The sequence below is a fragment of the Lepisosteus platostomus genome, chromosome 6 (genome assembly GCF_059453375.1).
Source record: "Lepisosteus platostomus isolate fLepPlt1 chromosome 6, fLepPlt1.hap1, whole genome shotgun sequence".
In the NCBI taxonomy this organism is placed as follows: domain Eukaryota; kingdom Metazoa; phylum Chordata; class Actinopteri; order Semionotiformes; family Lepisosteidae; genus Lepisosteus; species Lepisosteus platostomus.
The window spans coordinates 9,688,484-9,705,809 of record NC_142616.1 but is presented as its reverse complement, the minus strand read 5'-3'; the positions used below and the strand labels follow the sequence as shown (position 1 = coordinate 9,705,809).

Sequence of the window (17,326 nt, the reverse complement as noted above, 5' to 3'; positions counted from 1 at the left end):
TGGTTTTAAGCCCTCTGACCAGCAATACAGCTTGCTACAACTCGCCAATCACACGATAGCTCATTAGATACACTTTCACCCAATGAGGTCCAGGTGGAAGAATGCCTGATCAGGTCACCTTTAAAAAGGCCTTCATTCGGAGCTTAGGTCACTACAAGAAAAAGGCCACACGTAGTGATGCAATTTCCATGTGATTTCCATAATGCCTCCAATGTCACCAGAAGCAAGGGAGAGGGCCATTGGCATGCTGCAGGCAGGCATGTCATGTGCCAGCGTTGCCAGACACTATGGAGTAAGCCGCTCCACTGTGTCCCAGAGAAGGTTTCAGCAGACCGGCAGGACAGATGACTGTCCAAGATCCGGTCGCCCTCGAGTGACCACACCAGAGCAGGACCGACACATCAGACTGGTCCATCTGAGAGATCGTTTCAGATCTGCCACCCGCACTGCTGCAGAAACTGCCGGCAGACACAATGCCCGCATCAGTGACAGGACAGTGAGGCTCCAAACTGCTGGCCTCAGAGCAAGGCAACCTGTCAGAGGCCCTCTGCTCACATCTCCTAGACATCACACCCGACTGGCTTGGGCCAGACAGAGGCTGCGATGGACTCGTCAGCAATGGCATCAGGTCCTCTTCACAGATGGGTCACTCTTCAGCCTGTTCCACTCAGACAGGAGGGCCACTGCTATCCTTAAAGAGAAAGGGCATGTCTTTTCACAGGAGATGAGCTGTTCAGTCTGCCAGTTCAAAGAATGTTCCTCTCTCACGTGGCCTGCAGAGACACTCTGGGCCTGAGAGAGGGGCAGAAGTATTTCATCATTGGACGGCCGCAGGATCAGTTGCGTCCAAAGACAGATACGGATCCGTGAGTTGCTTTTCTTTCAATAACAGGGAACTTGCCAGTTGCCATTCTCTTTTTTACTCTTCGTGTTTGGACGTTTGATCATGTTGATCCAACTTTCAAATCAAGTTTGATCCAACATGGTGCCAGAGATTGGCAACATGTTCCATGTGGCTCTTTAGGAGCAAAAAGGCACGAATGCCTAGACTCAGCTTCTTCCCTCAAGCTGTCAGATTACTGAACTCTACCCATACCACTGGCTCACAATGGTGTTTTTTTTTGTATGTATGTTATTTAACTTGTTGTTGTTGCCACTGTTCTGTGTTTTTGTTTTTGGTAATTCCCTGACGTATTTGCATTGGAGCACACATGCAAATAAGCATCTCATTGCACTTATGCAGATGGCAATAAACTCTACTCTTGAATTCCCAAAAGGATCATCACCTTGTTTAATGACACCCTCAGGCCAGCAGGGGGAGCATGAGAGCAGGGCCACTTCTCTCTTTATACACCAGACTTAGTCAAGTTTTACATGAACAAACAGTAGTGACACTATGAGTCATCATGTTCTTCTGGTGTTCTTGTGATGTCATGTCAGGAGGTGTGATGTAATCTCTTAATGGCATGCTCAAGAGCACCTAGAAAGCCCACATGAATTGCTGGTGTGTAATCAGGCTAGAAACATCTATTTTCCTAGGTTGCAGTTAAGAAGGTCAGTACTGTATCCCAGCACAGTGTCCTTCAGACGAGCTGCAGAACTGATAATGTCACACAGGAGCTCCATATGCTGAAGTTAATGTGCTCCCAAACAAACACACGATAAATAACTCAATGTTCATTTTACATTTATCCTGCAGTCCGGCACTGCTCTCACACAAATTATTTTAGTATCCTAAATGAAGCCTATACCTAAAAAAATAATCCCATAAAATCAAATGTTTTGGGTTATCAATGTAGTATTTTTCCCTTCATTTTTTTTTATCTGGCAGCGCATTCACTCAGATTGTGGGTCATTGCCTTTGGGAGTGTTCTGCTAAAGCCCTGACAACCAGGAGGAGAGACAGTTACCAATGATCTGCTTTGCTGTGGGTTAAGAGTGGACTTCAGTAAAATGGCCTCTTATTCTTCTGACTTTTAGCTACATATACATCCTGGGGTCAGAAACTTGGATCGAGTGGTGGCCGGAAGGACCAGACTGTCAATCCAGTGAACACGAGAGCACCTGTGAAGATCTTGCGGTTGTTAGCAGTGAGCTTGGTTATGGATGTCCTTCCTGATCGACTCTCTCACCAAGCTGTTCAGTAGTACTATTCAGTGAAACGCCGGTAACTAAAAAGGGCTTGTTCTGACATTTAATTGTTGTTCTCAAACATCATAGAAATAAAATTCTGTAGAGTATCATCAAGATGTTTAATCACACCTATTTATTCTACCCATGTCACGAGTTTGGTTTAGACTTAGTAGCGATGCTACATGCCGCCCTCTAGTGGCCAGTGTTGTAGAATTCTGCATTTGTCTTTCAATTTCTATCTACATCCCATTCGATCGTGGGTCTCCAATCCTAGTGCTGGACAGCTGTGTTTCTTTACAGATTTCACTGCAGCAAAGCTCTCGATGATGTAAATTAGCTCTTGATTCTTAATTAGACTGTTAACCAAAGTTCAACACTGTGTGCAAGCATATATGAAATGTCTCCATTATGGTTATAAGATAAGATCACTTTATTGGCCAGATACAATTTCTTGTATTAGGAGTTTGTCTTTTCACAGACTGCAGCTTGCTCTCCATGAGACACACAGACAGGGAGAGAGAAGCTTGAGGTCAGAGCGCAGGGTCAGCCATTTATATGGCACCCCTGGAGCAGTTGGGGTTAAGGGCCTTGCTCAGGGGCCCAGCAGAGTAGGATTCCTCTGCCGGCCACAGGATACAAACCAGCAACTTTCCAGCTACAGGCACAGATCCTGAGCCACAGAGCCACCATACTGCCCCTATATGGTTGATATGCCATATGGTTAACAGCTGATTTTGCCTTCTCGAACAATGAGACAGGACAGGATGAATTTGCTCTACTGCATGAGAATGCCAGGATTAGGATCGTACTTTGTTCCTGAAACCGTTCTCCTGGTGCGCCATATCTCTGCATCACCATACTTCACACACTGTGGCTGGCACAGGAGCCGGGTGGGACTCCTGTGGAGTGCGTTGTTAAAGACCCTATGCGTGACGGTACAATCCGGAAGGGTCTGGAGAAGGACATCAGGGGAAGATCCAGCAGGGTCAGGACGGGTTGACAGAGAGGGGGTGGTGACGGCAGTGACAAGTCTAGGAATGTCAAAAACTGGAAGTAAGGGCGCAGTCCATAACCCAACGGCCGGAAGATCCATCCAGGACGTAGACACTTAAAACCCCCGGGAAGGGGAAAAAGCAATCACTGGTCTGTGCGGAGAAGTGAAGGCTGATTCAAAACAAGCAGGGAGAGTCCCTAGTTTCTCATTCTCCCTTCTTCAAGCAGCAGAGATAAACATTATTAAAACATCCCGTGCCCTTGAGGAGCTGGGTGCCATCACACTTTGTTCTAAGAATCCAGCTGCTTCTGCAACACAGTTCTGCCCGTAAACAACATTTTTAGGATAAAACACTTTTTCTCAGTAACTTTCCATTACAGAAATTACAACACAGGAGCTTTTCCTTTACCATCTGTAGGAGGATAATAAATACATAAAAAATGCACACCCAAATGGATAAACACTAATTTACTGAAGTGGATGTTTTTAACTGCATACAAATCTAATTACAGGGCTATAAAACATGTTTATGTCATTTCTCTCTCAGTTTATAAACAGGGAATGTTTCCTGTCTTTCTCTCACTCACTTGTGGACTGTAACATTCTGATATGTTCTCTCTCTTGCTATCTACCCCCCTACATGATCAGCACCATTAAAGTACAATAGCCCCTGCTGAGCCTGCAGTTCTGCTCTCCTGCCCCTCTTTTCACTCCAGCACATACAGCTGGGAAAGAATCGCTGTGAGATCATGAATGGCTAATCTCTCCATGGGTTCACACCACCGATAAGAAAGATGCATTCCGACTTATGTAAGATATGAGTTACATAAAAACTTGCAGAATCAGACCTTTACAGCAGGTAACCCAGGGAGTGGGTGAACGAGTAAATGGTAAATACCGCCATCTGCTGGCCATTGTTGTGCAATTGCGTATTTGCTATATTCAATTCTCATCCACATTCCTTTAGAAGAGAGGTCCTTTTTTCTTATCCTGGAAGGCTGTTTTCATTGCAGCAAAGCTTTCAGTGATCTAAATCAGCTAAACCTGATTGTCTAATTAAGTTTAACGATACTTTTTTGCAAGCACTTATTAAATTTCTTTGTCAAGGTTTTGAGTTTATGAACAAAGTGACCGGACAGAATTAATTTGCTCTACATCATGAGAATTCCAGGATTAGATCTTATTCAAAGTGTATGTTCTTGGATACACATACTGGAATGGCTTCTGAACTTTCAGTTTCAGTGGTACCTTACACAGTTAAAATATTAAAGGTGAACAATATTTAAATATATATTTCACTTTATTGGCCCTATACGATTTATTGCTTTAGGAATGTGTCTTTTCTCAGACCCCAGCTTGTTCTCCATGAGGCACACAGACAGGGAGAGAAGCTGGGGGTCAGAGCACAGGGTCAGCCATTTATACAGCACCCCTGGAGCAGCTGTGGTTAAAGGCCTTGCTCAGGGGCCCAACAGAGTAGAATTCCTCTACAGGCTGCAGGATTTGAATTTGAAACATTTGAATATTTCAACAAATTGTCCCTTGGAGTGCTTTCAGTGCTTTCTTTGTGTATTTTCTCATTGCAGTGGGGGAAGGCTTAGGCTGCTATTGAATCGGCACACTCCGTTCTTCACTCCTGAAGAAGGCTCCACTGCCGAAACGGTGTTTCCTTTCTTCTCTTTCCAGCAGGGAATAAACCTTTACCCTTTCCTTTGCAGCCTACGCCTGCTGACGCAGCTGCAGTACCTATCTGAACTCTCGGTTCTTGACTGAGAGGGCGTTGGAGCACTTTACAACCATTATTTTCCTTGTGATGCAAGTTTGAAGTGCATTGGCAGATGAAACCAATTGAAAATAAAATAGTGTTGTCAGACTGTAAATATGACTACAGAAACCTTCGGTAAGACTAACGAAACCAAACTTATCCTGCAACTAGGATCACCCCTTCTCCCTTCTCTTAACGACAGACTACTGTTCTTTTACATTTTCTCCATTCATTGGAAGTTTCATTTCACACCTCTCTGCACCCATTCTGACTTCACACCTCTTGATTGGCCTCTCTTTCTGTCCCCTGCTCCCGCCTCTCACTCCTCCTCCCTCCCAACCTTTGTTCTCCCGCTACTTTACCTTTGCCTACTGCCCTGTCTCTCTCACACCTGAAGAAGGCTCCACGGCCGAAACTTTGTGTTCTCTTTCTTCTTTTTTTTCAGCATGGAATAAACCTATTACTTGTTCCTTTGCAGCCTACGCATGCTGACGCAGCTCCCCACCTGTAAATATGACGTTTACATTGGCGTTTTTATTAACTTTATATAGCACAGTATATTTACTTGACATTCAGGATCACTGACAAAGCAATTTGGAAGGGTCAACTATCCCGCCATTGCAAAAGGTGCAATCGCAGCAGCCACAAATCAATAAAAAAATCAACTTTTTGTTTCTCCTGATCATAACTGTAACAAGTCCACACCTGAAGAAGGCTTCGTAGCCGAAACGTTGTGTTTTCTCTCTTCTCTTTTCAGTACGGAATAAACCTATTGTTGCAACAATCATGACCTTTTACAAAATATGAAGCTTCTTAATTTCTGAAGAATTCGCTACCATTAAGTTTCTGAGCGCCGTTAACAATATCAATTTATTGATATAGATATATGTATTTAGCTTGTTGTATCAGGGTATTAATTTTATGCATCACAGTATTTAAATGTTGAATTGATATTCATGTTCTCATAGCGGGGTGAGCCCCCGGACAGACAAAGGTGATCAAGGTGCTACAAATTTAAAGGATGCCGTGTCGCAGAATGCAGCGCTTTTTAAATTAATGAGAGACTACGAACAGCAGCAGCATCTGTGTCGATGTTAGCTGTTTTATAATAAATAACTGTAAATATTATTATTAATAATAATCTAATATATGTAAATCGGATTCCAAAAATATTAAGTACAAACGTCTTCTTTTTCAGCTAAAGGGAGACAAATAGAAAGTCAAATCACTCAGGAACTCGCAGCTTAACAAGGATCATTTCGCATATCCGGGAAAGAGGCAGACCTTACCTTAAGATCTGGAATCTCCCTAGGTGTCCGAACAGCTCAATTAAACAAGCTACAGTACACTCAGGCAGACAGATTTTAAAATTCATCAAGCACACTCTGCTTCTTTGCAAGCAGTACACGACTTCTCAAAAGGTACCCGTTTCTCTCACCCAAACAAAGGTTTGATTTTTTTTATAATTTCGAAACCTTGGATGGTATGCCTCAGGGACTCGTTGGTAGTGTAATCCCAACAGAACAGCTGCTGGGCACACCAGGTTCTTGACTTGCGGGGGTGAAGTAGAGTTAACAGCTTCTGGTTTAAAAGGTTTTGGATTTGTGTCAAGATTTGTATCTGTTGCAACTGTTAATACAATGGCAAATATAATTGCGGTTCTACTGTTTATCATCTAATATAGCGATTATTAAATCGGAAGTAAACCTGAAGGAAGCACATTGCGTTCACAAGCCATGTGATAATAATAAAGTTTATATATTGTAACACAACGGGGGCTCAGGCAGGGCAGGTGCCCGTGCCGCATTAGGTCGCCCCCCCACCGTCGGGGCCTCGAACCCGGGACTCCCATGTCACTCAACAGGGACCCAGCCCGGTGAGCCAAAGAGAGATCTTTTTACAGCCCACTAGCTGTAGTCCTGCTAGCACAGGGAAGGGCGGCGACGTCACCACTCTGGTACGCCGGCTCTTACACAGTGCCTGTCGGCCGTAAGCGTTACAATATATACAAATAAAACTGAGTCATTTCGGTTTTGTAAATAGTGTAACGCTATGGGGTTCACGTGGGCGCCCTCGCCGCTGCCGCATCAGGTCAGCCCCCCACTGTCGGGGACTCAAACCTAGGCCTCCAGCGTCCCTCAACAGGAACCCAGCCACTTAAGCCAAAGGGAAACCCCCTGTCAGCCCAGCAGCTGCAGTCCCTGCTGTTCACAGGGAAGGGCGTCACCGCGCTGCTAAGCCGGCTCTCACAACCAATGGAGGCCGTATGCGTTACAATAGAAACAATATTAATTTAATATTTTACATTTTGTAATGCACAGTTTAAAATTAATAAAAGTCTAAACAGTATCCAACTTTTCTAGAATTGGGAAAAGATTGACCAGGAGTCCCAACAGCCCCAACCCTTCCACACGCCACATTAAGCTTTCGCCGCTCCACAAATTGCTTCGGTATCCGGCACGCATTCCGAATGGCTGGATCTGTGTATGACTTGGGGCTTATAGATAATGAGCTCAGAGATAACAGCCCGTCTCCCCTGCATTCTTGCAGGCTGGACTCAAGAGGAATATTCTGTAGTCAAGTCCGTGGAACGGCTCTTCTAAAACTCCTTCCCATCGCTGAATTCTGTAGGCATTGCTGCGACACTACAAAGGCACAAGCAGAGGGATAAATCGACACTGAAGCGTACCAAGACAGAAAAGGCAAAACACTTCAGCCATAGAGCCCTCAGTCTCTGTTCCATTATAATCCCACGGCCGGCAGAGTAATCCTACTCCGTGGGGCCCCTGAGCGAGGCCCTGAACCCCAGCTGCTCCAGGGGTGCTGTATAAATGGCTGACCCTGTGCTCTGACCCCCAGCTTCTCTCTCCCTGTCTGTGTGTCTCATGGTGAGCAAGCTGGGGTCTGTGAAAAAGACAAATTCCTAATGCAAGAGATTGTATGAACTGCTGAACTTCAGTGGGCTGCCAGCTGCGAGCTGCAGGGTTATATGGCTGCTGGCTTTGTGTATTTGTGTTTTATGAAATAAGTGGTACTTTAAATCATGAAATGTTTCTGCTATTTCTATTCTTGTTAAGATCTTTGAGATATAAATTAAATGAATGCCTTTGCAAAAATGTGCTTCAGCTGAAATGGTTTGACTTATAAGATTGGTAAAAGATTAATACAATTGCATATTAGAAAATGCTGCTGTCTGCATCAAATTTGTCTACTCATCTCCTTTACTTGTAGGTTCCGTTCATATTCCATCCAAAAATAAGACTTCTGTACTGTTTCATTTTATTGTACAGTATCTCTGCATAAATTGTACCACACTAATCCCAACTCCGGCAGAGAACTGGAAACATGTCATATTCTTCTATTTCCCTTTTCTTTAAAAAAGACATAAAACACAGAATTATATGTAAAATCAGCTGAGAACCACAAAATAAGAGTAAATCATATAAGAGAAGGCACATTGTTTCCTGTAAATGAGTCCTTTTCCATTCCAGGGGACAGTATTGACTGACGCTCTCTCTAAATAAACTCTTCAAATAATGTGGGTTTATTTGCCTTCAGGGGAACCTTTGACTGTTTGAGGTTCTGTTCTGCAGATATGGCTTCTTCATTAACAGGAAGGCATAGCCTGCTGCTCTCAACAAGCAGAGAATCAGAGTGCGGCAATTTTATAAAGGTCTAATACATGGAAAACTCCACTCCACTCCTGCCATTTCTTTTTTCAGTAGGGGCATCTACTGGATGTTGTGATTGGATGTTTAATGAATGTTTTTAATACATGGGGAGATATGTTTGGCTTAACGTGCTTGGTTATCGAGGAGCCTCAAATATTCTTCAGATTGAATGAACCCAGGGGCAGCTGCAGTACGAGCTGGAGAGGCATTGGAGGAGGAATACTTGAGACAAAACTAAAGGGAGGTGTCGGTGTTTGATACATAGAGCTAGCTGAGCTAATTTGTGCAATGATGCTGATGAGGGACAGCTGTGTGAGACTGAGTTGTCCTGGTTATCCCCCCCGAACTAACTTCCATTTATCACTGGTGGTGCTGCACCGTTCACTGTACAGTTGAATCAAAAGGCGTCCTTGTCATGTAAGGATATTGCAACGCTCTTTGTGGTTCTGCGTGTCTCCGTTTTCTTTAGAATAGTAAAATAATAAAAACTGAGAGTAAATGCTGTGACCTAGTGGAATTCCAGCAAAAAATATCAAGATCTGCCAAACTGTGTGACACCCCCCCACCCTCACGAGGCCGTCAGATTACAGATTAACAGTGTATCGATCTGGTCGGTATATATGTGAAGTGAGCCTGAATCTGCACACACCAGACATCTGAAAGACACGCTGACAGGATGGCTGGGGTCTGGCTCGGTCGTGTCCTGCTGGCGTCTTTCTTCGGGCTCTCTCTGGGCGAACCCTTGTGAGTGTGTCTTTTTCGGCTTTTACTTCGTCAATCTCTTGACGGCTACAGATCCCAGACTGTGGACCTCAAGAGTGCTTACTTTGACACAGCGTGTGTTTTCAGAGTCTGTTCGTGCTTTCTCTGTTTTTTACATGAAAATCGAAGACAGCACATTATCGTCACAGTGGAATCTGATGTTGGCTGTTCCAAGTTTGCTTGTTAAATAAGCGCTTCAGAGTCTTGTATAATGGGATTTTAGTAGCTCAGTGATACTCTAATGAAGGTGGAGAAGAAAATCCTGTTCAGCCATTCAGACAGCCCAGAGCAAACCAAGGATCTACTCGCACTTATACTAGGTCAAACTGGCAGACAGGACCAGATTTCCCTGTTGGCAAACCGTGGACCAAATATCCATATGATCCATTTCTATTATCTGTACTGTTTTCTACATCTGTCTGTTTGGGGTGAACAGTTTTATGAAATTGGGGTACAGCTTTATTGGGGTAACTCAGCTGGCTCAGGAGTGCGATGATCTGTCTGTAAGGAGGGGGCTGTCAGATCCACCCCTTACCACCCTTTAATGAGGGATGAGTCATGGTGGAGGAAGAGAGGTGTAAACAAACTCTGCAAGCAAGTTAGAAGGAGATAAGACATTCATATGTAAGTAGGAGGGGGTGGGTGAGATTAGGTGAGATTTGACCTCCTCTTTAACTTTTGTTTACAACTCCTTTTTTCTCAAGGCTGAGGTCTGACACTGTAGGATGGGACAAGACCAACACCCACAGCAGTCTCCAGGTGATGAAGACAAACCCGTCCCTTAAAATAGAGCTTTTTCTCTTTGCAGGTACATACTGATGGCTCCAAACCTCTTTCGCCTGGATAGTTCTGAAAATGTGTACCTTGAGGCACAGGGCACCAGCAATACAATTCATGTGACGATCAGGGCTCTTATCTTCCCTGGCCGACAACTTCTGAGTGAGACAACTGTGGAATTGAACTCAGAAAACAAACATCAGGCGCTCAAGGCTTTAAGAGTAAGATCAATGTACACTTACTACCTCTCAATGTTTGTTTTTTCAAAATCTTTGTCATTTATCATGGTAATTTGTTAATAATAAACCTTATTTTATATAGCACTTTTAAAAGTAGCATCTCAAAATGCTTTACAATAGGTGTAGAAAACAGTTCTAAGCAAATTACACAACAAGCACCTACCTTAAGAAAGTGCTTAAAAGTGCAGCAGAAGATATATGGTTATTACAAAATGGAGCAGACACTAATTAAGTAAAAACCTTTCTAAAAAAAGAAAGATTTTGAGTTTAGACTTAAATGCACTCAGGGTAGGTGACTCTCTGATATCCTTAAGGATAGAATTCCAGAGCTCTGTGGTATAGCGAGAGAAGGCCCTGTCACCCATAGGATGTAAACGAGCTTGGGGGGACAGACAGGAGAACAGAAAAGGTAGGAAGTGGGGGAGTAGGGAGATAATAAGTCAATCAGTTACTGAGGTGTTAAGCCATGTAGAACCTTACAGGTGAGCATGAGGATTTTGAAGTCGACTCTGAACACGATTTGAAGTCATTGCAAGGATTCCAAGACTGATATAGCGTGACTGCTGGTCAAGATTCTGGCTGCTGAATCCTGAACATATTGGAGTTTGTTCAGAGTGGGTTTTGATACTCCAACAAGTAGGGCATCGCAATAATCACTTCTAGAAGACAAATATGTTGACTAGTTTTTTTTCTGCAGCATAGGATATAGTCTGGCAATATTTCTGAGATGGAAAAAATTGATGTTAGTCCAGTATTCTGAACATGAGAGTGAAGAGAGCAGCCAGGATCAAATGTCATCCCTAAATTCCTCAGGTTGGAGTTCAAGCCGAACTGAAGCATAACTCCATCCACAGAAAGGTTACTGCATTGGCTTCAATTTCTCAAAATAAAACAAAATACCTTTCAGGAGAGTACAGTAGGTGAGTCACTGAAGGGAGTCACCCTGTGGTGTCACAGTTGAATCAAACTGGCTTCAAACCCCAGAAGAATCCTGGAACTTTCCTCTGGCTGTCACGGCAATGTTTTGGGTTTTATTTTCTTCTAGATCCCTTCTCAAGGTCTTCAAAGGGATAGCAATCAATACGCCTATCTGTCAGCCGATTTTAATGGAAATATGGTAGAATCCACGGTGCTGTTGTTCTTCCAATCTGGGTACGTCTTTGTGCAGACAGACAAACCTATATACAACCCCACTGATACAGGTAAGTTCTGTATCTCAGATCAGTTCATTCCAACCCAAATTCAAGCAAAAACCTTGATTTCATTCAATAAATGTGGAAGTCATAGTTACAACACTTCATTACATTTATATAGAGCTTTTCAACCTGGAGAATCTGAGTGGTTTTAACATGAAGGTGAACTTCTGTCTCTTTCTGTTACAGTGCTGTACAGAGCCTTTGTCACCTCAACAGCAGCCACTGCCATCAATAGTACAGTGACCATTGAGTTTAAGGTGAGGAGAAAAACATCAGTGCAACAGAGGGAATCTTACACCAGGAAATCTATTCTTCATGTCTTCATCTGGGGACAAGGTTTAGGATAATCCTGGGTGTAGAGATACAAGGAGATGCAGCACACCTCAGTGAAGATTTGAAAAGAGGTTTATTTCATAATGAAGACGACTCCCTGAGATCAGACTGGTTCTCTCACTATCTGTTCTGCTTGCTACTGTTTTTAAGCATCCTTTTATACTTTAAACATCTCCTCTGCGTGTCAGGGAACCGGCAGGTAGTTTTCTGAGGATCCTGTGCATAGCTGTGAATTCTGCGGGATGCAGAGGCAAACAATCCAAAATTGTAATCCAGAATCAAGGTCGATAGGAGAAGCAAAATATCAGATAACCAAATATATCTGGGACAATCCAAATCCAAAGACAATCCAAAAGGCGAAATCCTAGGGACGAGATCAAAAATGGGAAAAGTTAGGTCCAAAACCTGCGAAATCCAACGAGACAAAAACGCACACTAGAGAAATCTAAAGGAGGTGTTGTGTCATATAAATGACAGAGTCCTGCTGTCTTTGAAAGAAGAGTAGTTTATTTTGTATCCATACGGGAGAACAGCCTGCACCGGCTAGTCTCTCCAAACGGTTATAAAGTTAGACCTTTTATACAGTGTAACAAACAAAGTTTGGTGTAGACTACTCATAACGCCATATCCTTAACAAATGTTAACCCATAATATTCTGTCTACATTTCAGGTGTTTTCCTAGTATGAGCCCTGACTCAGTTTGCTTATTTTCATTCCAGTACTCATACACTTTTCTACACTCTTGCTCTGTCCACACACCGTCAGACAAGCCACATTTCTTTTTCAAAGTCTCTTCAGATTCTCCTAATTTCTTTTTCTCTGACACCCAGTCAGAAACCCCCGTTAACGTCTCCTTGCACCAACTCATTTTCTCTCTTTTTTCCTTCTCAACAACCAACAGATTCTACCTAATCTTATAACCACTCCTCCCCTGTCTCGCAATCACAGGCTTAGAGGCAGAGGTCCTCTGTCCCGTAATCGCAGGCTAACACAGTCTGGCAGACACACCAGTACACTGAGAAAATCTTCTCCCCCCTCCGCTGTCCCACAATCGCAGGCTAAAAGACGGAGGTCCTCTGTCCCGCACTCGCAGGCTTACAGAGGGACTGCGCATCAGGTTACGACCCAGGGTTAACTGCCCGTCCTGAATGCACCCTACGAAACAGCTCTTCTCGCACAGACACACAGGCTCTTTGTTCTTTATTGTACTTGCTACAGCATCGGGAAAGTACCATTCAGCGCCGTGGAGAGGAGAAAGGACTTTTTATAAAGAGGAGTCCTTACTTCATTCACAAGTGCAGCACCTAACTTTCCCCTCCACCGCCAGACGGAGTCCCCTCAGCCGGGAGTACCCTGCTCGCAGTGCTAAAATTGTTGTGTCATATAAATGACCGAGTCCTGCTGTATGTGAAAGAAGAGCCGTTTATTTTGTATCCATACGTGAGCCTGCACCGGTTCGTCCTTTTATACAATGTAACAAACAAAGTTTGGCGTAGACAACACATAACGCAATATCCTTAACAAATGTTAACACATAATGTTCTTGAGCTGGGTTAAGGGAAAAACCATTTAATATATGATAAGTTTTAGAGCATAGCTTCAGAAAAGCGGATATGTAGTCAATGTTTCATAAGACATTGTGCTCATGTTATTCTTAGTCGTGCAGAAACAGCACAAACCCTGTGGTGCTTGCAGGGGCTCAAAGGTGAACAGTTTAATTCTTTGCCGAGAAGCAAGAAAGATTAAAGAACAGTAGTTTAACATTTCTTAATTCCCTCAGAGGCTTCTCAATAGTGAGCCAGGGTTGGTGCGTGAGTGAACTTTAAATACTGAAGGGAGAGGGACATGGTTGGATAATTGGTCCAGGAGTGAGAATCTGTGGAATCTGGTGCCTGTGAGAATGTGATGGGTTCAGTTAGGGATGAGATCGTGAAACAGTGGGTTTGGGAATGTAATGGCGTTTGTGAGGGAGAGTATGTAAAGATGTTTTAGAGGTGCTGACTTTCTCTCCTGATTGTGTGCACAGAATCCTAAAGGTATTGTGATTAACTCAGAGACTCCTAAGAGGACAGACAACGGGGTGCTAACTTCAAACTACAAACTGCCAGAGGTGATCAAGTAAGTCATCCTCCACACAAGTAAATTGGAACTTTAATGGATTACTTTTAAAAGATGATTCTTTCTACAGGTAACATATAACTTTAATAGATTACATAACAGTCATGTCCCTAGCATACATAACTTGTAATCATAATGGATTACTTTATAAAAGTCATAACCCTTAAAACATGTAACATTGATGGATTACTCTATAAATGTCATCATTAAACAGTCCATTATACAAAACAAGTGGCTACACAAGTGAACCTTTATCTTTAATAGAATATTTTTAAAGCTAATACCTCACGCAGGTATCTTGTAACTGTAATTGCTTGTTCTGTAAAATTCATCTTTACATTGAACATGCAAAGTTCTCCAGTAGCTGTAATGGATGACTTTTTAAAGGTAATTCCTCACACAGCTGACTCTCAACTGTAATCAACTGTTTGGAAAATTGCATCCTTGACATGAGTGAACTGGTAACTATAATGGATTTCCTTTTCTTACGCAAGTGGCAACACAAGTAATAAGCTGGGTCACACCACTAAGATGTGTTCCTACCCAGAGATGCAGAAGAAGCTTGTCTGTCTGTTTCATTTTGCCTTTGTTTCAGCGAGGGGATCTGGCAGCTGATCGCGAAATTGGATGAGTCTCCCCAAAATGCATTTACGACCGAATTCCAAGTAAAGGAACACGGTACGAAGAGCAACGCAGTGGCACTGTGGTTAGGATGGCTACAGCACTGGAGCCTGGGGTTCGATTCCTTGGGTTCTATCGCTGTGGAGTTGATTTTCCCTGTGTTTGCGCGGGTTGCTTCCTCCATGCTGATAAGTCAATTGACTTCTGGGGAAAATGGCCACGGGGTGAGTGTGCACGTCTCTGTGTTCCCTGTGACGGACTGGCGTCCCATCCAGGGACGTATCCTGCATTTCGCCCATTGATTGCCGGGATAGACTCTGGCTCCCCTCACCACCCTGAACTGGAAGAAATGGTTAGAAAACAGATGGATGGATAGAAGATGGTTAACGGGACGTTGTGCGCATGCGACTCAGCTATTTTACAGGAAAGGTTTTGCAATGCAGTCTGAGTCTCATTGCTCATACCTCATCAGTCTGAGTGCAGGTTATATCATCACTACTGTACCTGTAGCAATTAGGTTTCTCGAAGTGGCAGTACTGGTTATCTGTGGTATTTGAGTAGTAGTGGACAGTCACCTGTAGATTCCTCAATCATGATGTCCTCAATCCCACATTTTTATTCCAACTCAGCTCTTAATAAACTGAACTAGTAGGTTTCTGGCTAGCTGGACCAGTTTCACCACTTCCCCCAGATATTTACATGCTATTACTGTAAAGATACTTAGAAAAATTACATAATAATAATTGCTTACACTTATACAGCGCTTTTCTGGACACTCCACTCAAAGTGCTTTACAAGTAATAGGGAATCCCACTACCACCACCAGTGTGCAGCCCCACCTGGATGATGAGACGGCAGTCATAGTGCGCCAGAACGCTCCCCACACACCAGCTATCAGTGGGGAGGAGAACAGAGTGATGAAGCCAGTTCAGAGAGGGGGATTATTAGGAGGCCATGATTGGTAAGGGCCAATGGGAAATATGGCCAGGACTCCAGGATTACACCCCTACTCTTTTCGAGAAAATGCACTGGGATTTTTAATGACCACATAGAGTCAGGGGTTTTACATCTCATCCGAAGGACAGTGCCTTTTAACAGTAAACTGTCCCTGTCACCATACTGTGGCATTAGGACCCAAATAGGCTGCAGGGTGAGCGCCTCCTACTGGTCCCACTAACACCTCTTCCAGCAGCAAACTTAGGTTTTCCCAGGAGGTCTCCCATCCAGGTATTGACCAGGCTCACACCTGCTTAGTTTCAGTTGGTTGCCACTTGTGAGTTGCATACACACCAGCTCTCCAGAATAAGAGCCAATCCTTCAGTTACAGGACCATGATCTGGTGGAGAACAAACAATATGTTTTTTTCAAACCGTGTGTCTCCTATGAAGCAGATTTGCTAGGTTTCGTTAAAGCAGCTGGCAAAGGCCGTTAAGATGGTCCAGTTAATCCAATAATGAAATGATTCAGCTTCTTCCTGTGGAGATACTGGCCCTCCAGGACTGGGACTGGGACTATGTAACACATAACATATCCTCTGGACACTGTTGAACCATTGAGCATAATGTGACGTGATTCTGAAAAAAGTACAATTTGGAGAACAGTGGGGCAGCTTCTTTGATGGTCAAAGATAAGTTGAGTTCCTTCGCTGCTTGCAAATCCTAATAAGAAAAAGATTGGAAGTCCCAAATTAAAAGAGGGACCTAATCACCACAATCGTTCCCTTTGACCGCTGGGAACTTGTAATGCCTCCTTGTGAAGCACAAGGATGAACACATTGTCTGCTTGTTTCCAGTGCTGCCGGCATTTGAAGTGATTCTGAAGCCCAGAAAGAAGTTCTTCCACGTTGATGACGAGCAACTCGAGGTAGAGATCAGCGCCAGGTGAGTACAGATGGCTGCTGTCTGGTCTACCACACCCGCAGTCAGGAATGTTAATCGATCAACCTATTTGAAATGCGTCTTCCTATTTTCAGTCAGTAATAGGTTTTATGTATGTGTAGGTATGTTTGTATGTATGCATGTTTGTACATACGTACACATGGTTGTATGTATGGTTTCTCTCTCTGATTCAATCAAATTTGCTGTATATTATCAGTGCCATGTGAGCATATTAGTCTATAATCTGAAGGGGTTTGTACTGTATGCTGTTCATATCATGAGTACAATGTGGAAGTTTGGTTTAGTTCAGACTGCTCCACTTAGCTCACTTTGAGTCAATACACAAGGCAGGAAATATCACTTATCTGCACTTCCCAGCACTTTTTTACTCTACGCTTCTGTGTTGCCTAGTATGTTTTTCATACCGAGGCTGTTATCCATCGTGCAAAAAGCAGACAAAGGACAATAATTGGAATTAGAAGCCAGTTTTGATATTTGGATCTTGAGTATCTAACAAACAATCCCAGCCTTTGATAGCTAATGATGTGATGATGATAAACTGCTTGTCAGAACATTTCAAAGCACCATTGTGCAACATTTGCAAGAATACTTCAGAAAACTTGCAAAAATACTTCTATGCAAAAAGTATTGCAACAGTTAGCACCTAGTACTAATTATAGCAAACAATTACTGATTATTTGATGTTAATCCACATTCCTCAATCTGAAATGCCTCAAATGGCATGAAAATCGCTTCAAAAGCACATCTGATAGTGATATAGATCAGTAATACGGCCGCTGTGGGTTTAATGGATGTCAAGCTTATTTACTGGTTATTCCA

General features: G+C 43.3%; 2 protein-coding genes across 3 annotated transcripts in view; both read left to right on the top strand.

Moving 5' to 3' along the window:
• LOC148660090 (complement C3-like) overlaps positions 1 to 2,247 on the top strand; it is a 49,286-nt gene extending 47,039 nt beyond the window's left edge. The window contains exons 40-41 of the mRNA XM_088634111.1: positions 722 to 866; positions 1,981 to 2,247. Coding sequence (XP_088490237.1) covers positions 722 to 866; positions 1,981 to 2,119 — 284 coding nt within the window. The 3' untranslated portion in view covers positions 2,120 to 2,247. The remainder of the gene's footprint in view (positions 1 to 721; positions 867 to 1,980) is intronic.
• Positions 2,248 to 9,201: 6,954 nt separating this feature from the next.
• Positions 9,202 to 17,326, top strand: part of LOC148660089 (complement C3-like) — a 38,895-nt gene continuing 30,770 nt past the window's right edge. For both annotated transcript variants that reach the window (XM_088634109.1, XM_088634108.1), the window contains exons 1-7: positions 9,202 to 9,307; positions 10,134 to 10,323; positions 11,387 to 11,543; positions 11,724 to 11,794; positions 13,897 to 13,988; positions 14,584 to 14,666; positions 16,402 to 16,489. In XM_088634109.1, the coding sequence (XP_088490235.1) occupies positions 9,240 to 9,307; positions 10,134 to 10,323; positions 11,387 to 11,543; positions 11,724 to 11,794; positions 13,897 to 13,988; positions 14,584 to 14,666; positions 16,402 to 16,489 (749 nt within the window). In that variant the 5' untranslated portion in view covers positions 9,202 to 9,239. The remainder of the gene's footprint in view (positions 9,308 to 10,133; positions 10,324 to 11,386; positions 11,544 to 11,723; positions 11,795 to 13,896; positions 13,989 to 14,583; positions 14,667 to 16,401; positions 16,490 to 17,326) is intronic.